At 54.7% G+C, this 24268-nt stretch overlaps 1 protein-coding gene across 3 annotated transcripts in view; it reads left to right on the forward strand.

Annotated features, from left to right (window-relative positions):
• The window catches only part of LOC142013901 (phospholipid-transporting ATPase ID-like), a 127761-nt gene that overhangs the window by 15077 nt on the left and 88416 nt on the right, over nucleotides 1-24268 (forward strand). For all 3 annotated transcript variants that reach the window (XM_074995894.1, XM_074995895.1, XM_074995896.1), the window contains exon 3: nucleotides 10942-11000. In XM_074995894.1, coding sequence (XP_074851995.1) covers nucleotides 10942-11000 — 59 coding nt within the window. The remainder of the gene's footprint in view (nucleotides 1-10941; nucleotides 11001-24268) is intronic.

Here is a 24268-nt window from a genome sequence, read left to right on the forward strand (position 1 = left end):
GCACACACCGTGCCCCCGCCGGTGGCGTTCCTGCATCGTGGGTAAGGGAAGAGAGTGCTTTTAAAGGGACAGGGTCGAGTGCGCCACTTCATCCCCTGGTTAAACACTGAGCCCAAGAAGGAGATAAGTCCAATTCACCTGGCACGTCAAGAGATCAAACTCTGGAGCCTGCAGCCCCAGTGTATCGAAAGAGGGGGTGTTGTGCGTCACGTACTTGGCTACTACGTCAGTTAACCTTGGCAGCGAGCCCTGCTGCGTTAATACCTCACACTGGAATGTTTTAAATGTCTTACCCACATTCGCAATTCCCATTACAATGCGGTGCTTGTTCAGTGCTGATGTTCCGCTTGGGTCTGTGCCAGGCACAAAATAGACAGACTGGGACCAAAGATGCCCATGTCTGACATCAGCGTTTTAACCTCTCTACTGACCTCCTAGTGTGGGGAAGAGAGAAATCCAGGTCCCTGCGAGGACTCTGCCTCGCCTTCGGTACGTCTCGGAGGTGCTGAGATATTGGGGGGGGGGGCGATTTTTAAATTTAAGCCCCTGATAGCTGATATAAGATGTGCTCGGCCCTCAGGTTGCCTGCATCGCCAGGAGGCAAGCTACTGGGCACGCCAGCAGAGGCTACTGGGCACGCCAGCAGAGGCTGGGAAATCTGCAGCACCGTAACAAGATGCCCCCGGGATACCCCTCCCAGACGCTCGCTGTCCTTAAGTCGCCTGACTACCACCCTGCCCACGACAAGGGAGTCGTTGTGCTCAGACACATTCTGTGGCACTTCCCCAGCAGCAGTGCATGTGCTGCTGTGACCTTTTTCTTTCCCAGTCCCCTCCCAGCTGGGTGTTACTCACACGCACGGCCTCACACCACCCTCATGCCGTCGGCCTGGCAGGGCAGGCACTGGCCTTCTCGCTGCCGTGTGACACGCCCAGCCGGTCTTAGTGCAATGTGCACAGGGACTTGTGAGTAAGGGGTTAGCCTGAGATGCTGGACCTCCGGGTTCAGCCCTGGCTCTGCTGTGATCGCCTGCAGGGGTGAGAGTTAGTCATTTAACTGGTTTGTGCTACCTCCTCCTGCCTGCAAACTGGGCACAACACACGTCCTTCCTGCCACCCTTTATCTGCGCCGCAGTTGGCCTGCACTCCTTGGGGCAGGGTGCTGTCTAGCCATGTGTCTGTGCAGGGGCTGGTACAGGCACTGCCATATTACAAGTAATTAATGCCAATGTCCTGCTGCCGCCAGAGCTGCTCTGATCCTCTCCCCAGCTGACTGAGACGCTTTCATTAGCAGACAGCCCTGAAAACCCGGCAAAGGTGGCCTGGCTTCTCTGGTACTTGGAGTGGGCACAGACTGGGGAGATACATCCCAGGGTACAACCGGCAGCCATTGGCTTGGTGTAATAACTTCTCCGTGGGCGCTAGCTCAGGGCTTGATCATCCCCCAAGAATGTGGCTCTTTAATGATTAACCCTGGAGCTGCCCTTACTGCTGTCCTGAGTTGCCTCCTCCTTTCAGGGTTGCTGCTAGCTGCTGTTAGGAACTGGCCTGGGCTCATCTCAAAGCCCTACTAAAAGCAATTCTGTCCCCTAGCTGGTCGGGGCTAGGACAGGTAGCTGTGTTAGTCTCCTTGATTTCAAATGCACGCGCCCTTGAGCCAAGGTGTGCAAGCACTTGGAAGGTGGTCAGGTGATAGGAAACAGCCAGCATGGATTTGTAAAGAACAAATCATGTCAAACTAACCTGATAGCTTTCTTTGATAGGCTAACGAGCCTTGTGGATAGGGGAGAAGTGGTAGATGTGGTATATCTAGGCTTTAGTAAAGCATCTGATACGGTCTTGCATGGTATTCTTATAAAAAAACTAGGCAAATACAATTTAGATGAGGCCACTATAAGGTGGGTGCGTAACTGGCTGGATAACAGTACCCAGAGAGTAGTTCTTAATGGTTCTCAACCCTGCTGGAAAAGTATAACAAGTGGGGTTCTGCAGGGGTCTGTGTTAGGACCGGTTCTGTTCAATATCTTTGTCAACAGTTTAGATGTTGGCATAGAAAGTACACTTATTATGTTTGCAGATGATACCAAGCTGGGAGGGGTTGCAACTGCTTTGGAGGATAGGGTCATAATTCAAAATGATCTGGATAAACTGGAGAAATGGGCTGAGGTAAACAGGATGAAGTTTAATAAGGACAAATGCAAAGTGCTCCACTTAGGAAGGAACAATCAGTGTCACGCATACAGAATGGGGAGAGACTGTCTAGGAATGACTACAGCAGAAAGGGATCTGGGGGTTATAGTGGACCACAAGCTAAATATGAGTCAACAGTGTGAAGCTGTTGGAAAAAAAACAAATATGATTCTGGGATGCATTAACAGGTGTGTTGTGAACAAGACAGGAGAAGTCATTCTCCCGCTCTACTCTGCGCTGGTTAGGCCTGAGCTGGAGTACTGCGTCTAGTTCTGGGCACCGCAGTTCAAGAAAGATGTGGAGAACCTAGACAGGGTCCAGAAAAGAGCAACAAGAATGATCAAAAGTCTAGAGAATGTGACCTATAAAGAAAGGCTGAAAGAATTGGGCTTGTTTAGTTTGGAAAAGAGAAGATTAAGGGGGGACATGATAGTTGTTTTCAGGTATCTAAAAGGGTGTCATAAGGAGGAGGGAGAAAATTTGTTCTTCTTGGCCTCTGAGGATAGAACAAGAGGCAATGGACTTAAACTGCAGCAAGGGAGGTTAAGGTTGGACATCAGGAAAAGTTCCTAACTGTCAGGGTGGTCAAACAGTGGAATAAATTGCCAAGGTAGGTTGTGGAATCTCCATCTCTGGAGATATTTAAGAACAGGTTAGGTAGGTGTCTGTCAGGGATGGTTTAGACAGTACGTGGTCCTGCTGTTGGGGCAGGGGGCTGGACTCGATGGCCTCTCGAGGTCCCTTCCAGTCCTAGTGTTCTGTGATTCTAGATATTAGGACATTAGAAATCAATGCACATAAACCGGTGAGTGAGCATTTCAGTGCGACAAGTCGTAGTGTCCAGCATCTACTGGTGTGCATTTTAAAACAAAGAGACTTTAACGCAGATGCCAAAGACAGACAGCTGAATTGGAATTTATTTTCAAGTTTGAGATCTATGACCTGGGACTCAGCAAAGCTATCAATTACCTTAGGTGTTACAAGGACAATTTCTCCCCCTTTGATATTCGCAGTGACCCCAGGCACCCCACTTAACAGACAGGTACGGAGGCTGCTTTTCAGCCCCCTCCCCCAATTCCTATCTAGCTGATTCATCAGTTTTCTCTCTTTTTTTCTATCTGTCTGTTAAATTCTCTTTGTCTCTGTGATCAGTTCTTAGGATTCTCCAGAGCTGGAGAAGTGGGTCTGTCCCACGAAAGCTCGTCACCTAATAAATTGGTCTGTTAGTCTTCAAGGTGCTGCAGGACAGCAGGTTTTTGCAGTCTGAACTAAGGGTTGGGAATTTCCTAACCCCGGAAGACTGAGGTGTGGGGGGCATCCTCTCCGCCGGCGTTGGCTTGATTGGCTGCAGTGTGCGCTGTGGCTGGAACCAGCAGCTGAAAGGATGCCAGTGCCCACAGAGGCAGGGGAATTAAGCACCAGTGTTTCCTGTGGGGTTTCATCACAGCCCTTCTCAGAGCTGATCCAAATTCTGGCCCCAGCTAGGGGTGAGGGAGCAAACCGTAACCAAGTAATAGCGCTTAGTGGTGATGTCATCCCTGCTCCTGCACCTCTGCCAAGGGCGCACGGGGCCCTTTTCTGGCCCTGCTCCTTGAGGGCCTGTGCAGCTCTGGCCCCGTGCTGCAGAGGTCGGAGGTGGCTTTGTGGGTAGCTGGTGTACCTGCTGCCCCGTGGCCGTGTGCCTCCCAAAGGAGCTGTGTTTCAACTCTCTGGTCCTCCAGAGGCTGCTCACGCACAGCTCAGTGCCCGTGGTCTGGAGCCGTACCGCAGCTTGCCTGGATCCAGACCCTGTGGCTTGGGGGTCCCCGCCCAAGCATCTGGCCTGCAGTGCATGGGGAAGTGTGGAGCCCTGAGCCTCATGGACCAGATGCATGCAAACTGGGGCTGCATCTTTCCCACAGGCTCTGCCTAGTCGGGGCAGGAAGCGGCAGTGCTGTTCCTCCTACCTCCTCCCGGGCTGGGGGAACAGCAGTGTAGGGCAGCCTGGAGCGAGGCTTCCCCTGCAGCAGGGCTGAGGGGGTGCCTGAGAGCACAAGAGAAAAGCCTCTCCAGGGAGCTGGTCTCACCACTGCCATCCCCCCAGCAGTGGCCTGTGGAGCTAAGCACCCCACAGTGCCCAGATGGCTTCTGCATCCTCTTCCTGCCCAGACCACGCCCCCCCCCCCGGCTCCTGCACAGTCCACAGCCCCCTCCCGCACACTGAACCCCGACACCCGCTTTGGTCCCACCCCAGGCTCCACATCGTTACTCTGGTCTGGGAGAAGCCCTGAACCTCAGTCCCACTTCTCGTCTCCCCGCGCACGGTGCTGGAGCGTGGGGGCGGGGCTCTCAGTCAGGGGCCACAGCACTGAGCGGCTCGTATTTTGGGGTCTTCCTTTTTGCTTCTCACTTTTCTGTGGCCCCCAACCCGGAAGAGGTGTTCCCCCCCCGGCAGGATGAGGCTGTGCAGGGAGGCCAGTTTCCACCCTGCCCAGCGCTCCAGGGAGCATTCCTGCAGTACCGGGGGCAGGGGGGGGCCTGGGCTGCTGGCCCCACGCACCCAGGCGCTGGTGGAGAGCTCCCTTGTGCACAGATGGCGGGAGGTGATGCAGCTCCCTGACGTGCGTGGCTGCAGCTGGTCAAAGCATAAGCTTTGCTCGATGTGGGGAGCCCAGATTCCTGGGCCGTCCGTGTTGTCTGTTCTGTTGTCAGGTCTGGTTGGTCCCCAGGCTGAGACCTGTGTCCATGCAGCCGGTGTCAGGCCATAAGCTGGGTAAAAGTTCTGAGAGCCATTCAATTCCCCCTCCCCACCCCGCCCAACACACAGCCACCGAAACTAGAGTTCCCAAAGTCCGGCTGGTGGCAGTATGGCTACCTACGCTCTCCTTTTTGACTCCAGTGCCTTTCCAGGCTGGGGAGCCAGGTCTCAAGCACAACCTGGCCATGCAGATTTTCCATGCAAGAGCCCTGTGTTCAGCAGCCGGGGCACACAGCTCCATTTATAGCTGCGTTTTGGCACGACACTATCGTAATTCCCTCCAGATGTTGTTCTGTGGCTTCGCTCCTACAGCTCGCCCTCCGCCGGAAAAACAGCCCTGTCCCTGAGGCTCGGGGGCCGTGGCAGACCATGCACTGGACTCCAGTTTCCAGTGAACACAGGGCGAGGGAGGGCCGTGGGTAACTTTTCCCTGGCAGTGACGGGCTGACCTGAAGCACCGATGCCAGTGCTGATGCTCATGCTCGTTCCAGTGACTGGGGATGGCCATAGCACACTTGCTGCTCGTAGGGGCACACCAGTCCCTCCTGACCTGGGCTCGCAGTGCAGGAACCTCCCAGCTGAGTGATTGTTAGGCCTCTCACCATCTCCCCGGAGTTAACGCCTGCATGATAAGCCGGGTCTGGTCTGCAGCCGGTTGTTCCTAGTGGTGCTTCCCAGGAGTAGCTGGGTGAGTGTGATGGGGCATATGGGCCTTGCGGTCTTACTACAACCGGCCCAGGGAACCAGCATCAAGCTGGCCCCTCCAGCCCAACTGCAAGAGGCCTCGTGGGAGCAGCTGGTGGGAGGCCATCAGTCTCAGCTAAAGGGGCTGCGTGATGTCAGAAGGTGGTTTCTGGCTGGGAACTCATCTCTAGCCATTGTTTTTAGCTACATTTGCATAGGCTTGGGGACAGAGCATCAGCCCTAAGACAACTGGGCCAGGACCAGCGAATGAGCAGCTGTTAGCAGTGAGCAGTATGGGGATGCAGTGGATCCAGTCAGTCCCTGGGCTGGGCCAGCATCACTGGGTTTCTTCCTTCCCAGCCATCAGCAAAGTGGTGTAAACCCCAAGTCAGGGACAAGGGTCACTGGGAAGCCCAAGCAAAGCGCTGCATTTAAAGGGCCCAGAGCCAGGGCAGACCGTTTTGTTGGGCTCTTTGCTACTGCATAAGGGTTGCATTTTGCCTTCATGTCCACGCTGCAGGATGAGCACCCCACCTCCCAGATCTGCTCCCCCAGGCTGACAACCTGTGGGTGTGCCGTGCATGGGAAAAGGCCCAGCATGAAGCAGCAGGAGATACCCAAGAAGCGTGTCCCCCGTCCCCTCTCAGAGGGAGTCAGTGGAGCTGTGTAGTTCGTTGTTTCTAGTGCTCACGGCAGAGGGTTTGGGGGCCTCATTCCTTGGCGTGAAAGGGAAAGTGGCGTTATTGAAGCAAGTGGCTGTAATTTGCTACGTGACATGGTGGGCGCAGCTGTCTCCAGGCAGTGACAAATGGGAGCTCCCACCAGAGGAGGTTGAAGGATCTTGAGGATGTTCCTTACTCTATCGAGCAATGTGCAATGCCAGTCCAAGAGCGTCTGTTCAGCCCAGAGAAGGCTCGTTGCTGGGAGAGTCACCGTGGCTGGCTGTAGAAGCCGCATCTCTTGGGCAAAAGCTAGCACCCAGCTTCCAGCGAGCTAGCCTCGTTCGTATCTCCTCCGGCCCCACTGGGACAGACCTCGCTGGGGACACAACAGCCAATAACGCACTGGCAGGTGTGCGTGGCTGGTAGAAGGTGCAGTGTTCACCTGGGTGTCATAGGCACTCTACGGCTAATGGAGATTCCCTCTTCGCTCAAGTGGAGGGAGCCTGTGCTTTCGGGTGGAGTGGTTGAGATGGGGCAGGTACCTATTTGCCCTTTAACGCCTACGGCAGTGCCGGCAGTGTCTGCACCTCGTCACTCCGCCCTTGCAAGTGTTCCTAGCAGAGGCTGCAACGGTTTGGGCTGTTTTCAGACATGGCCTCAGCACACTGCTGCAGAAGTGCTTGAACGTCGCTTCCCCTATTGCTTCTCCCATTGGCAGCCTGGCCAGTAGAAGCCAGTGGCTGCTGCTGGAGGCGGAATTAAAGGGGCAGCTGCCCTCAGGCCCAGAGATTTAAACGGGACCAGGGCTTCCAGCTGCTGCTGGTGCAGAAGTGATCGGTGGAACCTGGCAGCAGCCCTGAGGCCTTCATGTCACTGCTGCAGCTCCAGGGCTCCTATGCCGCGGTGTCCATGAAGAGCTGGCTGGGGAAGCTTGATATCCAGGCCTGCCTCTCCCAGGGCTCAGAGCACCCTACCCCGCCCGGGAACCCCGCTGCCCCAGGATGAATGCTGGTTGGTCCTGGTGTTTAGTCTCACCCTGGCATAGATTCCCACCTAGTCTCCGGCTAGGCAGCTCCTGTGCTCTGTGTGGGCTGCTCCTGGCTGTGATGGGCATCTCCGGCTCTGTCCAGGTTCCTAAACGTGCAGTGCGAGGGTCTGCGATCTGGCCAGCAGCATTACCTAGGCCGAGGCTGCTTTCCACTGGAAAATCTTCTCTAGTCGCCCTCACCCTTCTGTGCGTTTGGTCTGTTAGAGCCTCTCTGGCTAACCGTGCAGCATGTGGTTGAATGCAGCTGCTCTGGCAGCAGAGCTGAATGTGGTTTTGCTTGTCCCAGAGCCCCTGCCCATATGCTCTGCTGCTGCATTTCTGTTGGTTTGTTTATTTTCTTAAGGTTTTTGTCATCTCTTATTGCATCTGTAGCAGTGGTTCCCAATCTGGTGTCCACAGACTCCCTGGGGTTCTGTGAGGATATTGCAGGGAGGTCATGAAAACAATGAAAGATAAATAAAAATTATCATAGAAAATAAGTTTTAAATAAACTGCAAAGTTGCAATTGTTTATTTTTTTTAAATTAAATATTGTCCAATAGGTATTAATTGATGTCCATAAATCTATGTGGTGGCTTCCTTTCTCATTTAATGGCATCTACATAGCAGATAGAATTGGCTTTTATGGGGGGTCTGCAAACAGTTTGAGGGCATGAGTGGGGGTCCGCACTAGTGAAACCACTTGGGAACCACTGATCTAGAGGGTAAAAGTCTGTAAAAAGGGGAATAAGAGCAACCCAGAGAATTACAGACCAATCAGCTTAACTTCTGTACCCAGAAATATACTGGAGCAAATAACAAAGCAATCGGTTTGCAAACCTTTGGAAGACAATGAAGTGTTAGTAACAGCATAGATTTATCAACAACGGATTGTGTCAAACCAACCTGATAACATTCTTTGACAGGGCACTGAGTCGCGTGGATGGGGGAAAGTGGTAGACGTGGTATATCTTGACTGTCTTGTATGACCTTTTTATAAACAAACTCACAGAATATAGCTTAGATGATGCTGCTAAAGATCGGTATGAATCTGGTTGGAAAACTGTTCCCTGAGAGTAGTTATGACTGGTTCACAGACATGCTGGAAGGGCTTAACAAGCCAGGTTCCACAGGATCAGTTCTGGGTCTGGTTCTGTTTACTAGCCTCAGAATATTTTTAGATAATGGCATAGACATCACACTGATGAAGTTTTCAGATGACACCAAACTGGGAGGGTTAAAGTGCTTCGGAGGAAGGGTCAGAATTCAAAAAGATCTGGATAAACTGGAGAAATGGTCTGAAATAAAGGGTGAAGCTCAATAAGGACAAATGCAAAGTTCTCCACTTAGGAAGGAACAATCAAATGCACACATACAAAATGGGAAGTGAGTGACTGTCTAGGAAGGAACACTGCAGAGAGGGATCTAGGGGTCACAGTGGCCTACAAGCTAAATATGAATCAACAGTGTGACACTGATGAAAGAAAAAAAAAAAAGCAACATCATTCTGGGCTATATTAGCAGAAGTGTAGTAAGAAAGCATGAGACGTAATTCCTCTGCTCTGCTGTACTCTGATTAGGCTTCAGTGGGAGTACTGTGTGCAGTTCTGGGTGTCCTATTTCAGGAATATGTAGACAAACTTGGAAAGTCCAGAGAAGAGCAACAAAAACATGAAAGATCTAGAAAATCTGACCAATGAGGCAAGACTGAAAAGAACCTGCATTTGTTTAGTCAACAGAAGAAGAGACTGAGAGGGGGCCTGATAGGTGTTTCCAGGTACGTGGCAGGTTGTCATATGAAGGAGGGAGAAAAATTGTTCTCCTTGGCCTCTGAGGACAGGACAAGGCGCAGTAGCCTCAGACAGCAGCAAGGGCGCTTTAGCGTGGACCTTTGGAAAAACTGTCATGGCAGTTCCACTCTGGACTCAGTTGCCTGGGGAGCTGGTGGAAGGTTTTCAAGAGAAGGTTAGACAAACTCCTGCCAGGGCTGGTCCAGATGGTGCTTGGTCCGCCAGGAGTGCCGGGGACTGGACGCTATCACCGCTCAAGGTCCCTTCTAGTTCTGTGCTGCTGTGATTTTCTGTATGGTCATTTATCACTCTGTGGTGTTCATTGTGGGGTGTGCCTCAGAATCCCAGAGAGCCGCTCAGCCCAGGCCTCCCTGTATAAAAGGAGTGCGGCAAACATTCTGAAATAGCCTTCCCTGGGTGCATTGCTTAGCTCTGTCCAGCGGCTAGCGGGGGCCCCGCTGTGCAGGGCTGTGTGGCTTAGTGGTTAGGGGAGGGGAGTGGAAGCCAGGCCCCCTGGTTTCTGATCCAAGCTCTGCCTCTGATTCGCTCTGCGATCTTGACACTGTCATGCAGACTGCTCCTTGCCTCAGTTTCCCCACTGGAAAAGGGCGCAAATTAATGTCTCTGTCTCACAAAGGGGTGTGAAGTTCAATGAATTGCCATTTAAAATATGTGAGCTCCTTGAATGACCGCTTCTCAGCTAGGCTGCTGGTGCTGCACTGCTCAGGCCAGGCCCCCCGACAAACTCCACTGAGTTAAACCCCTGTCCTCCGAGTGGAGTGCAGGTCACTACAAGTCTCCTCCACTTCGCTCTGTCTCAGGACAGAACTTCTAGCTGACTCCAGGAGCACCCCAGTTGGTCTCCTTCAGGCTCAGTCTGCAGTCTGTGCTGCCTCCCCCATGTGATACAGGGTCCGAACATGCCACGCACCGGACTGGGCGGTTGTCCTGGCTGAGAGAAGGGGCATCTGCGGGGCAGCTTCCTTTCGGCTTTCCCTGCCATGCTTCACACCCAATCCATGCGGATTGCCAGCTCCTCCCCAGGCATGTACAGTTGTAGGTTACTTTGAATTCGCACCAGGGAAGGGAGGTTGGGCTCGAGTCCCATTTGTCTAGAGCTAATCCTGGCCGTCCAGGGAAGCGGCTACGGTGGGTAGGCGATCGGCTGTTGTAGCCAGGCCAGGGCTAGGAGCACGGTGAGGTGTGCGATTGGTAGGAGGTGGTGAATGAACACTAGCAGCAGTGCTTGGCCATGGCAGGCGGTGGGAGCATGTGCCAGGCACTGAGGTTCCCATTCACAGCTGAGGTCTCCCAGACATTCCTTTCCCACTGCTCCTAGCTGCTTGTGATCACCCATTATCCTACCCATCAGACGGCTAGGAAGTGCTCCGTTGCCACGGTGACCCCCATCCCGTTTTCGGTGGGACAGCCCCGTACTTTGGGCACCGTCCCAGTGTCCCCATTTATTTTGCCAGAGGGGCTAATTGCCCCATATTCCCCTTTTTTAGTAGGGGAGGTGGCTACCACCCGACTTCCCCTGGCTGGGGGAGGCCAGCAGCTGGACCCACATGGTGGCATGGCTACCACCTGACTCCCCCCAGCTGGGGAGGGAGCTGGAAGCTTTTCTGGCAGGGTGGCAGCCTAGTTCCCAGTGCCCCAAGTCACGGGGCAGCTGTGAGCCACAGCTGCCCGCCACACTCCCCCAGCAAGATGGGGCCTGACTCCCAGGTAGGGTGACCATCTGTCCCATTTGGCCGGGATGGCATCATTCCCCCCGTGTCCCATATTTGGCTGGCGGAGATAGGGGCGCCCTATCCATTGCTGACATCTAATGTGTCTGTTCTTCTCTGCAGAGGAAGAGAGGCTCCTGAAGGCAAACAACAGGGACTTCAATCTGACGTTCGAATATGCTGTAAGTAAAACTCCTGTTGGTTAATGCAGAACAGGGCCATGCCTGGTCCCTGGGAGCACGGCTCACTTCCAGCCAGGCGTGCGTTGTGTGTGCGTGGATTTGTCGTGAACGGGTCGCCCAGATGCATGCTGGGAATGCCCTGTGAACAAAGGGTGGAAGTCTGGTCTGGAAACAAAATGGCATAACAATTCCCTGGCTGTTGCCAGAAGTGCTAAAGGAGGCTGGCACGGCCTGTGCCCTCCTGGCTTCCAGCGAGGACCTGCGGACACCCAGGGGGACCCAGCTGTTCATCAGAGTCAGGTCTCTGGCTTCTGTTCTGCGTGCAGGGCCTGATTCTGCAAACCCAGTCCCTAGTGACGTCATATGCACTGCTACACTCACGGTGCTCACTCAGAGAAAGAGACCCATCCGCCTGGGCTCCACGGCTTTACAACAAGCTTCATGCACACGGCAGCAAGACCTGGATGTTTCTCACACAGAATCACAGAATCATAGGGCTGGAAGGGACCTCAGGAGGTCATCTAGTCCAGCCCCCTGCTTCAAGCAGGATCAACCCCCACTAAGTCATCCCAGCCAGGACTTAAAAACCTTCAGGGATGGAGAACCCACCACCTCTCTAGGCAACGCATTCCGGTGCTTCACCACCCTCCTGGGGAAATAGTTTTTCCTAATATCTAACCTACACCTCTCCCTCTTCAACTTCAGACCATTGCTCCTTGTTCTGCCATCTGACACCACTGAGAACAGTTTCTCACCCTCCTCTTTAGAGCTCCCCTTCAGGAAGTTGAAGGCTGCTATTAAATCACCCCTCAGTCTTCTCTTCTGTAAACTAAACAAGCCCAAATCCCTCACCCTATCCTCATAGGTCTTGTGCTCCAGCCCCTTAATCATTTTTGTTGCCCTTTGCTGAACCTGCTCCAGCACATCCATATCCTTTTTGTACTGGGGGGCCCAAAACTGGACACAAAATTCAAGATGTGCCTCACCAGTGCCGAATACAGGGGAATAACTACTTCTCTAGATCTGCTCAAAATGCTCCTCCTAATCCACCCTAGTATGTCGTTAGCCTTCTTGGCTACAAGGGCACACTGTTTACTCATACCCAGCCTTTCATCTACCATAACCCCTAGGTCCCTTTCCATCGTACTGCTGCTGAACCAGTCGGTCCCCAGCCTGTAACAATGCTTGGGATTCTTCTGTCCCAAGTGCAGGACTCTGCACGCCTCCTTGTTGAACCACATCAGATTTTTTTTGGCCCAGTCCTCCAATTTATCCAGGTCACTCTGGATTCTGTCTCTACCCTCCAACATATCTAATTCGGCACATTAACACATGGTTTAAATCGTGATGGGAACTTTCTGAGTCACTGTAGGGGCTCGTCTGCATACTTGGCTCAGTCTAATTCTTGACCTTCCCCCCCGACCCCTCCACTCTCTGATTTGCTCACCTTGATTATCTTTTTCTGATTTGTCCTCCTTGCTTACTGTTTTTGGTTCTCTGTGCCTTAAATATTGAGTCTGTTCTGGTCTGGCTATGGTCTGAAGAAGTGGGTCTGTCCCACAAAAGCTCACCTAATAAACTATTTTGCTAGTCTTTAAAGTGCTACTTGACTGCTTTTTGTTTTGATAGGTCATTAATAAAGATGTTGAATAACACCGGCCCCAGAACCAAGCCTTGCGGCACTCCCCTTGAAACCAACCACCATCCAGATACTGAGCCATTGACCACTACCCGTTGGGACCAACCATTAAGCCAGCTTTCTTTCCATCTTATAGTCCAGGGATCCAATCCATATTTCCCTAACGAATGGACAAGAATGTTGTGGGAGACCTTATCAAAAGCTTTTCTGAAGTCAAGGTATATCACATTCACTGACTTCCCCATGTCCACTGAGCTTGTTACCTCTTCATAGAAGCTAATTAGATTGGTCAGGCAGGACTTGCCCCTGGTGAATCCATGTTGGCTACTTTTGATCACTTTCCCCTCTTCCAAGTGCTCCAAAATGGATTCCTTGAGGATTCCCTCTGTTATTTTCCCAGCGATTGAGGTAAGGCTGATGGGTCTATAGTTCCCTGGATTGTCCTTCTTTCCTTTTTTAAAGATGGGCACTATGTCTGCATTTTTCCAGTCATCTGGTATCACCCCTGATTTCCAAGAGTCTTCAAAGATAATGGCCGAGGTTCAGCAATGACCTCCGCCAATTCCATCAGTACCCTCGGGTGCATTAAATCCAGACCCATGGACTTGTGCACATCTAGTTTTTCTAGATAGCACAGAACTTGTTCCTTCCCCACAGATGGCTGCCCTCCACCTTCCCATACTGCATTGTCTGGGACCGTCATGTGGAAGTTGACTTTGTCCGTGAAGACTGAGGCAAAAAAAGCATTGAGTACTTCAGCTTTTCCTGCATCATCTGTCATTAGCTTACCTCCCTCATCCAGTAATGGCCCCACACCTTCTCTGATAACCCATTTATTGTTCACATGCCTGTAGAAACCCTTCTTGTTACTCTTCACATCCCTTGCCAGCCGCAGTTCCAATTGTGCTTTCGCTTTCCTGATTACTGCCCGGCATTCTCCAGCCATATGTTTATACTCCTCCTTAGTCAGCTGTCCCCATTTCCATTTCTTGTATGCACCCTTTTGGAGTTTAAGCTGACTAAGGATTTCCCCGTTAAGCCAAGCTGGTTGCCTACTCTGTTTGCATTTCTTACTATGCAGCGGGATGGCTTGTTCCTGTGCCTTCAATAAGACTTTTTAAAATACGGTCAGTTCTCTTGAACTCTTTTCCCCTTCATCGTCATTTCCCAAGGGATCCTGCTCATCCATTCTCTCAGGGAGTCAAAGTCTGCTCTTCTGAAATCAAGGGTCTGTATGTTAGTGCTCACCTTTCTTCCTCTTGTCCGGATCCTGAAATCCACCATCTCAGGGTCGCTGCAGCCCAGGTTCCCTCCCACTTCTATTTCTCCTACTAGTTCTTCCCTGTACGTGAGCAGTGGGTCAAGTTGTGCACAGCCCCTGGTCGGTTCCTTCAGCACTTGTACCAAGAAGTTATCCCCAACATTCTCCAAAAACTTCCTGGATTGTCTGTGTGCTGCTGTACTGGTCTCCCAACAAATGTTTGGATGACTAAAGTCTCCCATGAGAACCAGGGCCTGTGATTTGGAAGCTTCACTTAAGTGTTTTCTCAGTGTTTTCTTTGCACGCCTGGACCAACCCAAACACCAGGAGAGCCACATGGGATGTGACCGCTGCATGCACATGGGGGAATGTGCAGGATGCTAGTGCAAGGCCTTTGAGTCACTTTGGAGCTTTGGGACATGGCATTGGGAAGGTACGTTTCATGTGCACGGGGCCTGGCAATGCGGACTGAATCTGTGTTCCCAGCACACAGGACTTGGTCATCCTATATGGGGAGGACACATGGCTGAGATAAGGATGTAGAAGGGAGGGTGTCTGTCTTGTCCTGAAGGTCTCTCCCACCTGCTCTGCTGAGATGCGCAAGGGATGATCTTTGCTAGCCGGGTGTTGTTTCCCTCTGCCCCCTCCCCAAGCTCAGAAGAATGTGAGTGATCACACCTGCTTGTGTGTGTAGGGGAGTCACTGGTTCTGGCTCTTGCCCTGGTCTGTGTAAAGCCATCAGTAGGGTTAACTCCCAGGAGTCACTGGTTCCCAGCAGGTCAGTCGCTCGCCTGTGGATTTGCAAATAGCTGATCAGCCCAGGGCAGGGCGAGAGTGCCTGAGTCACTGGTGACCGTGTGGTGAAAGTCCAGTGGGTGGGCTGTGGAAGTGCATTTGGGTAAGCAGACAGCTGCCCTATCATCTGTAAAAAGGCGGCAGGGGATTTCTGTAGCCCTGCCCCAGGCATCAGTCTGACATCACGTGGCCCAATATCTGTGGCGTTGAGCCCAGACTGAAGCTCAGAAGCTCTAGAAGGATGATCAGGACGTGCAGGTGCCGGGGCATGCCAGCATGGTGGGAATCCAAGAAGCTGACCTGAAAGGGAGCTGCCAGTGCCAGCTGACTTGCACAGAGCTGCACACCAGGCCCTGCGCTTTTTGTTTCCAAGTCCATCCTGGTCTGTCTTCTGTTCATTAAACTCACACTGGCAGGGTGTAGGGAAAGGAGCTGGCCAAGCCCGAAGTGACTTCAGCCCCTATTGTTATGGCCCTCTTATGTGTGGCTGGAAACTACAAGAAGGAGACCAGAGAGGCTCCTGGCTCCTTCCCCACATCCTGACACTCCTAACACTGTTTGCAGAGCAGTCGTGGCTCTGTGGATCCCAAGGTGGTAGAGACAAGGAAGGGGGTTGAGGTCATGTCTTTTATTGGACCAGTTCTGCTGGGGAGAGACAAGATTTCGGGCTACACAGAGCTCCTGCTTAGGACTAACCACAAACAGTCCTGTAGCACCTTAAAGGCTAACACATTTATTAGGTCATGTGCTTTCGTGGATAAGGTCACTTTGCCTGACATGAAGGGCTTAACATGAGCTGCTAACACGTTTGCTAAAGCGCCAGCCAAGGAGAAGCAGCCCATTAATGCTCTGACTGTCATAGGGGAGCTTCTGAACTCTTCACGGCTAGGAGCTGGGGCTGCTGTCCATGTAGAGTTGAGCCCTGGCCTCCCAGGTGAGTTCAGCCCACCCTGAACACATGGAAATCCAGCAGCCAGCAGTGCAGCGCTGAGGGGCTGAGCCTGGGGCACTGCTCAGGGAGGTGCAGGAGTGGGCTCAAGGTGAGTCAGAGCATGCACAGTGAGTCTGAGACTGTGCCTCTGTAGGCCTTGGGGTGCAGAAAGGCCCAGCTGCTGCTAACACACGGGGCTGTAGCCCAGCCAGCCCAGCACGTGGCGTTTTTGTGTGTGTGCCACGTGATCTGCTTGTGAAGTGATCCCAGCTGGATGAACTGCAGAAGCGCAACTGTGCCAGTCAACTGTTCGGGGCTAGCACGCTCCGCTGCTGACAAGGGCACCACCTGGGAGGGCCCAGGGCAGTGCCCCCCGGAGCCCCATATTGGCTGGCCCTGGTGTGGCTCTCATGGCTGGGAGTTTGGTCCAGGCTCTGTGCACAAGGCAAGTTGCACTGGTCACTCTTGAGGGTAGAAGGGCCAAAGAGGAAAAGTCTGGAATGAAACCGGGTACTTCAGCAAAGAGCGCAGGAGGAATTGTAGCCAGGGGCTTCTGGCCTGAAGGTTGCAGCCACGGGCCAGGTTCATTTGACTCCTTTAGCTTACCAGGGGCATAAAGGACTGTTTCAGCCGAGGTTCTGTTTCTGGTCAGGGAGCAGAGCCAGGGAGGCAGTCATGGTTTCCTCGGGGCAGCGCGCTCTCCCCCAGGCATTGCAAGAGATTAGGAGAGGCACTATGCAAATCTGGATTTGCGGGATTGCTGTCCTGCAGACAAACGCCTGCGCTGAGTGGGAGCAGCCGGTGGCTGGTGGGTTTAAGCCCTTCAGCGAAGGGCATGTGCTGTTAGGACCATCCCCTTTGGCTACAGGGACATGGGCAGGTCTCTTCTGCCCCTCTGTAAATGCAGTGGTACTCGCTGGAGGAGGAGACGACAAAGCATTTCCTGTCCCGATCAGTACAGTGCCCCTTCCACACCCTAGCAGGAGATGCCTGATGTTACCAGCGCGGGGAGAACGGGCGCTGTCGTTACGCATCCGGGGTTTCCTGTAAACGAAGGCTGACCCACTTGGCGTGCTGGTGCTGGCTCTGGGCACGGTGTGTGGGATTCCTTGTGGAGCTGTAGGTTTATCATGAGACTCCTGCCCCCCGACTGGCCCAGGACCTCATGCTGCACACCCAGAGATCAGCGGTGTGAAATAACGACAGCAAACCGAGTCGTGTGCCGTGCACCTTGCAGAACTAGCAACAAAGGGACCTGCCTTATCCTGGCACTGGCTCGGGCAGAGCGATAGCACATATGGTCCTGCTGGGGGGAATCCAGGTGAGGAGGTGGAAAGTAGCCCGTACGGAACAGAGCACAGGGACCCTTCACGCAGGAGGGAAAACCAGAGACGTTTCTCGTTGGGCTGCAGGAAGAAGGAGTCACATTCTCACAGGCATCAGGGGCATAGCTCCACTGGGAGCAGTAAGCATTTGGCTTGCAGAAGGCGTGAGTGAAAACGAAGTACCGAGCTCAGGGCTTGGTCCCCTGAGAGTCGAGGGACTTTAAGGTTCACTTGGCGGCAGTTTAGCCCTCCGGCCCCTGGCTCCGACTGCAATTCGCCTTCCAGTCCTGCAGCGTCACTTGGGAATTCAGCACAGCTGGGCGGAGACGTCACTGGGGGCTGCAAAAGCTGCTCTGAAGTCGGGTGTCTGGGCACAAGGACGTCCCCTGCGCCCAAGGCCATTTCGGCTTGGGTCAGGCGCTGACTCGAATCTCAGAGCAGCAGTGAACATGGACCCTTCAATGTACACCCAGCAGGCAGTGTCTGTTCGTGTCCCCCTCGGGAGCCACTCTGAGCTCTGTGGCAATATTCCTACGTAGCCTGCGAGGCTCCCAGAAGTCCAGGGGACGCTTGGAACTGCCTCTGATAACAACGCGTTGCACTTGGCCTGAGCTGCCGCAGGGAGGTCTCACCTCTTCCCTGCCGTGGCATGAGGAGCTGAGCCAACGCCCTCCGGAAGCTCGAATGCTTCACCAGGATTCCCAAATGGGAGTAAGACGGGGCTTCTGTCAGCGTGTGCAAACCAACCGGAGCCGGGGCCTTCGATCCAGCTGAGCCGGAGAACGTTGGGTTTTGGTCCTAGGTTCAGGAGCCTGGGAAAGGGGAGGGACTCGTCTGTGGTGCTGGCGTGGGTGGGGAGCTTGTGGCCCCACAGTGAAGTGACTGGGAGACACGTCTCCTGCATTCCACTCCTGGGCCTTCTCACAGACTCACCCTGTGACCTTGGGCAAGTGGCACCACTGCTCTGTGCCTCAGTTTCCCCTTCTGTAAAAGGAAGATGATAGTAACCCTCGCTTCTTCAGGGGGCTGCCCAGGTTAAATAGTGTTTGTAAAGCATGTTGTGGCCCTCCCGTGAAAGGGCCTGAATAAATACGAAGTATGGGGAATACACTTTTCTAAAGATTTTCCTATCGGCATATGGTTAGACTGTGGGACTCGCTGCCCTGGGACGTCAGTGAAGCCAAGAACCAAGCAGGATCGAGTGAGGATCGGACAGTTACGTTACGACAAAAGTGCTGAGAGTGATCAAGGTTAACGCTAAAAGGCTTTTCGGAAGGGAGACAAAATCTGCTGCTTCCAGGCTTAGGCCAGTCTCTGCTGTGAACTAGGAAGTGGCCTGGAGAGGGGCTGGTGGGCTTGAACCTTCCTGCTCCAGCGCTGGCTTTGGCTCTCTTCAGACCACCAGGCCGTGTGCTCTTCCTGGGTTTGTGTCCTCTGTGTACTGTGTAGTGTTCTGTTTGCTCTGCTCTTTACCCCTTCCGGTTTTTCCAGGCACCCTGCACGCCTGTGCTCAGGGAGGAACACTGGCTGTGGGGCAGTCGCATCCTTTGTCCTGCGTTATGAAGCAGCTAAAAGAGACGTAACGAGACAAGTCTCAAACAGCGTTGTAGTTACCCATTGGGGCAGGCAGGGGAAGGCCACTGTGGCAGTGCCACGGCGTTGATGCCCATGTGTTGTAGAGAGCAATGACCCGGTCGGCCCTGCGGAAGCACCTCGCAGCCTGGCAGCTACTGTTGCAGCAGCAGAATTGCTGTTCAGACTCACGTTCTAGAGGAAGCTCAGAGCTGCTATTGTAAGTACAGAAGAGTCACTCGCCAGCTCCTCTGATCAGAACCTGGTCACAAGGAAACGCGAGCCAGCTTCCAGTCCCTTTCCTGGAGAGGCAGCGTGAGCTTGTTTGTCCAGAGCACAGCAGCAGAAGCCATCTGCCGAGTGTTTGCCGACTGCCTGATGTCACAGGCAGAAGGGCTCTGAAAACTCACCTGCGGTAACAACTCCTCCGTGAGAACCAAGTCATTTACTCACGGCCCGAGGCTGGCGTGAGGCGCAGCGTGCGCAGAGAAGCCTAGAACTGGGAGGGACCTCGAGGTCATAAAGTACAGTGCCCTGTCCTCGCGTCAGGACCAGGGACCATCTAGACCGGGGGTGGATAAGGTCCAGCCCAGGGCCTGGGTCCAGCCCATCAAGCCTTTTCATGCACCCTGCAGCTGGCCCTATAGCTACAGAGCGGCGAGAGCTTTGGATGCTGTTCCCACCCGCCAGCAAAATATTTCAGCTCCCATTGGCTGAAAACTGGCCAATGGCCTCAGAGATTTTCCTGGGGTGGGGGGTGAGGGCAGCAGAGCATCATTTCTTGCTTCCTATTGGTGGGTTTCCAACCAATAGGACCTGAGAGATTTTCCCAGGGGTGGGGGCAGCACTGGAAGCATCCCCCCAACCTGGAGAGCCACATGCGACAGCCAGTGGAGTGGGGCAGCTTGCGGGCAGGGAAGCTGGCGTGAGAGTGTTTAGGTGAGCGACTCCCGAACACAGCCAGCCTCCAGCACCCCACCCACACCCCCTCCCGGACCCTGCACACCCTCCCACGCCCCTCCCCAGCCAGCCTCCAGCACCCCACCCACACCCCCGCCCGGACCCCGCACGCCCTCCCACGCCCCTCCCCAGCCAGCCTCCAGCACCCCACCCACACCCCCTCCCGGACCCTGCACGCCCTCCCACGCCCCTCCCCAGCCAGCCTCCAGAAACCCACCCACACCCCCTCCCGGACCCCGCACGCCCTCCCACGCCCCTCCCCAGCCAGCCTCCAGCACCCCACCCACACCCCCGCCCGGACCCCGCACGCCCTCCCACGCCCCTCCCCAGCCAGCCTCCAGCACCCCACCCACACCCCCGCCCGGACCCCGCACGCCCTCCCACGCCCCTCCCCAGCCAGCCTCCAGCACCCCACCCACACCCCCTCCCGGACCCTGCACGCCCTCCCACGCCCCTCCCCAGCCAGCCTCCAGAAACCCACCCACACCCCCTCCCGGACCCCGCACGCACTCCCACGCCCCTCCCCAGCCAGCCTCCAGCACCCCACCCACACCCCCGCCCGGACCCCGCACGCCCTCCCACGCCCCTCCCCAGCCAGCCTCCAGCACCCCACCCACACCCCCGCCCGGACCCCGCACGCCCTCCCACGCCCCTCCCCAGCCAGCCTCCAGCACCCCACCCACACCCCCTCCCGGACCCTGCACGCCCTCCCACGCCCCTCCCCAGCCAGCCTCCAGAAACCCACCCACACCCCCTCCCGGACCCCGCACGCACTCCCACGCCCCTCCCCAGCCAGCCTCCAGCACCCCACCCACACCCCCGCCCGGACCCCGCACGCCCTCCCACGCCCCTCCCCAGCCAGCCTCCAGCACCCCACCCACACCCCCGCCCGGACCCCGCACGCCCTCCCACGCCCCTCCCCAGCCAGCCTCCAGCACCCCACCCACACCCCCTCCCGGACCCCGCACGCCCTCCCACGCCCCTCCCCAGCCAGCCTCCAGCACCCCACCCATACCCCTGCCTGGACCCCGCACGCTCTCCCACGCCCCTCCCCAGCCAGCCTCCAGCACCCCACCCATACCCCTGCCTGGACCCCGCACGCCCTCCTCCGCCCCTCCCCAGCCAGCCTCCAGCACCCCACCCACACCCCCTCCCGGACCCCGCACGCCCTCCCACGCCCCTCCCCAGCCAGCCTCCAGCACCCCACCCACACCCCCTCCCGGACCCCGCACGCCCTCCCACGCCCCTCCCCAGCCAGCCTCCAGCACCCCACCCACACCCCCGCCCGGACCCCGCATGCCCTCCTCTGCCCCTCCCCAGCCAGCCTCCAGCACCCAACCCATACCCCCGCCCGGACCCCGCACGCCCTCCTCTGCCCCTCCCCAGCCAGCCTCCAGCACCCCACCCACACCCCCTCCCGGACCCTGCACACCCTCCCACGCCCCTCCCCAGCCAGCCTCCAGCACCCCACCCACACCCCCGCCCGGACCCTGCACGCCCTCCCACGCCCCTCCCCAGCCAGCCTCCAGAAACCCACCCACACCCCCTCCCGGACCCCGCACGCCCTCCCACGCCCCTCCCCAGCCAGCCTCCAGCACCCCACCCACACCCCCTCCCGGACCCCGCACGCCCTCCTCCGCCCCTCCCCAGCCAGCCTCCAGAAACCCACCCACCCCCCTGCCTGGACCCCACACGCCCTCCTCCGCCCCTCCCCAGCCAGCCTCCAGCACCCCACCCACACCCCCTCCCGGACCCCACACGACCTCCTACGCCCCTCCCCAGCCAGCCTCCAGCACCCCACCCACACCCCTTCCCGGACCCCGCACGCCCTCCTACGCCCCTCCCCAGCCAGCCTCCAGAAACCCACCCACACCCCTGCCTGGACCCCACACGCCCTCCTCCGCCCCTCCCCAGCCAGCTTCCAGAAACCCACCCACACCCCCGCCTGGACCCCGCACGCCCTCCTCCGCCCCTCCCCAGCCAGCCTCCAGCACCCCACCCACACCCCCTCCCGGACCCCGCACGCCCTCCTACGCCCCTCCCCAGCCAGCCTCCAGCACCCCACCCACACCCCCTCCCGGACCCCGCACGCCCTCCTACGCCCCTCCCCAGCCAGCCTCCAGTACTCCACCCAGACCCTGCATGTGCTCCTATGTCCCTCCCCAGCCAGAATCTGGTCCTGCACTCACACCCCTTCCTGGACCCCGGACCCCAATCCCCTGCCCCAGGTCTAGTGAGCCCGTCCTTCACCCAAACTCCCTTTCAGACCCCACACCCCCTCCTGCACCCCGGTCCCCTTCTGCACCCAACTTCCACCCTGGATTCTGCATCTCCTCCAGAGAAAAGTGTCTGACAGGGGTTTGTCTAACCTGCTCTTAAATCTCTCCAGGGATGGAGATTCCACAACCTCCCCAGGCAATTTATTCCAGTGTTTAACCACCCTGACCATTAGGAAAGTTTTCCTCACATCCAACCTAAAGCCCCCTTACTGCAGTTTAAGCCCATTGCTGCTGCTTCTATCAACAGAGGCCAAGGAGAACAATTTTACACCCTCCTCCCTGTAATGTTCTTTTAGGTGCTTGAAAGTCGCTCTCATGTCCCCGCTCAGCCTTCTCTTTTCCAAACTACCAAACCCAGTTCTTTTCATCTTCTCTCGCAGGTCATCCTTTCGAGGCTTTTTATCATTTCAGCTGCTCTTGGTGAGGGATGCTGTTCACGTTTGCTTTCAGTCACAGGAGGCTTGAATCTAGCCAATTGCAAAAGGGGATTAGTAAAAACAATCGGGGTGCTGTCATATCATTCTCCTCCTCTGCTGAGCTCCAAGCACTTTAAAAGGTGGGTAGCTGCTGTTATCCCTATTCAACTTCGGGGGAAACTGAGGCACAGACCGGGAAGTGATTTGTCCAGTTCCTAAGACAAGACAGTGCCATGTCTGAGCTGGGAATGAACCCAGGCCTTCTGTCTGGCCGGTGTCCCATCCCTTTGGATGCTGCTGCTTTCGTAGTCACTCAGGAGTCTTTAATTTTTGTGGCTGCGTAGGGGACTTGAATGGTCATGTAAATGAGCCTCAGAGCAGTGATTTAATTCCACACAATGGTCTCCTCTCTGTAGCCTTGCTAACATGCCTGCTTGGGGTTACGCCTTAATTTAGTCCTTTGTGATATCCCCTTGTAACTACTAGCTAGGACTGTGTGTAAAATGTTAATGAACCTCCCAGCCGTACCTGACAGAGCACTAAAGCATCCTGCAATGAATACGCTTGGTGTGTATCTCATTTAGAAGCAAGCTCTGTAGCCAGTCCCTATCTGATACAGAAGTATGGCATAAGGAGTAAACTAAGAACAGGAAACATATGGAACAAAGCACATTAACATGGTACTCTGCAATGCCCCAGAAATCATCAGCTTTGACAAACCTTGGGCAAACAACGGAAAGGTTAGATGCAATATTTTGCAAGATTTCAAACTGCACATAAATGTCACAAAGATACTGAAGACATTCAGGTATTTAAGTTATGCTATGGAGAGGCAGGCAGGGCATGTCTTTTAATGTTTTGACTTTGCTGGAGGCAGTCGCAAAGATAACTATGAGAAGGTTCTGTCTCTGTCTGAGTCATACTTTATACCTAGCAGAAATGTGATTTATGACAAAGCATGTTTTCAACAGAGAATCCATGGACGAGACAAAAATATTGAAAGTTTAATAAGAGGTCTGCGTACACTGGCTGAAAAAAACCCTGTGATTTTAGGAATACAAAACATGAAAATATCAGAGACAGGCTGATAATAGGGTTAATAGGTAAAAGCTTTGCATGGCAGCGTCAGCTAAAGAGACATTTAACTTTAGCTGCAGCTATCTAGACGGCAAAACTTTCTGGACTGGCAAAACGGCAAAATTTAGAGAAATGTGACCAATGTTAAAAACCTGAAAGTAGCTTAGAAACTGTATATAGGCACAGGAGTGTTAAAAGTTATCATCAAAAAATCCCGGAGGCAAGGAGATAGGACTTGCAGGTCAAACTGAACAAATTCTGCTCTACACAACCATGGTGTGGGAAGAGTCATATCCCATGAGCATCTGAGGCACACAGTGTAGTAACTGCAGGAAACATGGGCATTTGCTGCACCAAAGCAGCACGGGAGTTGATTCACATCAGAGGCAACCAAGAACCATTTTTTTTCTGGAGAGTGAAGCTGAATATTCATGGCAAGACTATTGGTGTTAAAAATTAGCTCAGGAGCTCATCTCAGAAGGGACTTATAGTCACCGTCAACTCCTCCCAGAGCAGAACTCACCTGACACAGACCTGACTAGTCCTGGGGTTATTCTGAAGTGCATGGGCCAGTTTGCCACAGAAACAAAGACCAAAGCTGTGCATTGCATGTGCATGATTGAAGGATGACAGCCTCCGTGTGGCATCCAAGATGGGCCACGTAATGAGCAAGGTGGAAGAACGCGATGGAATGCTTGGTGATACGGGGATTTTGAAAGTAGACCCAGTATAACTCACTTCCAGGGGCAATGCTGAACCATCCAGCACGTATACACCTGGCAGGATTGTGATCCCCTTACTTCACAGAGCGGAGACACCGTTAAAGAACATGGGGCAGCATGGTGTAACTGAGAAAATCTCTGAGCCACCAGCATGTGTGCGCCCGTGGTACCAGTTACAAAATAAAATGGAAAAGTATGAATCAGTGTGGACATGAAGAGTTAATGAAGTTATTGTGAGAGAAAAATATTTCCTCACAGCACTAGAGAACTTCCTTCCCATGGGGAAAGGAA

This window comes from Carettochelys insculpta, chromosome 5, assembly GCF_033958435.1.
Source record: "Carettochelys insculpta isolate YL-2023 chromosome 5, ASM3395843v1, whole genome shotgun sequence".
In the NCBI taxonomy this organism is placed as follows: domain Eukaryota; kingdom Metazoa; phylum Chordata; order Testudines; family Carettochelyidae; genus Carettochelys; species Carettochelys insculpta.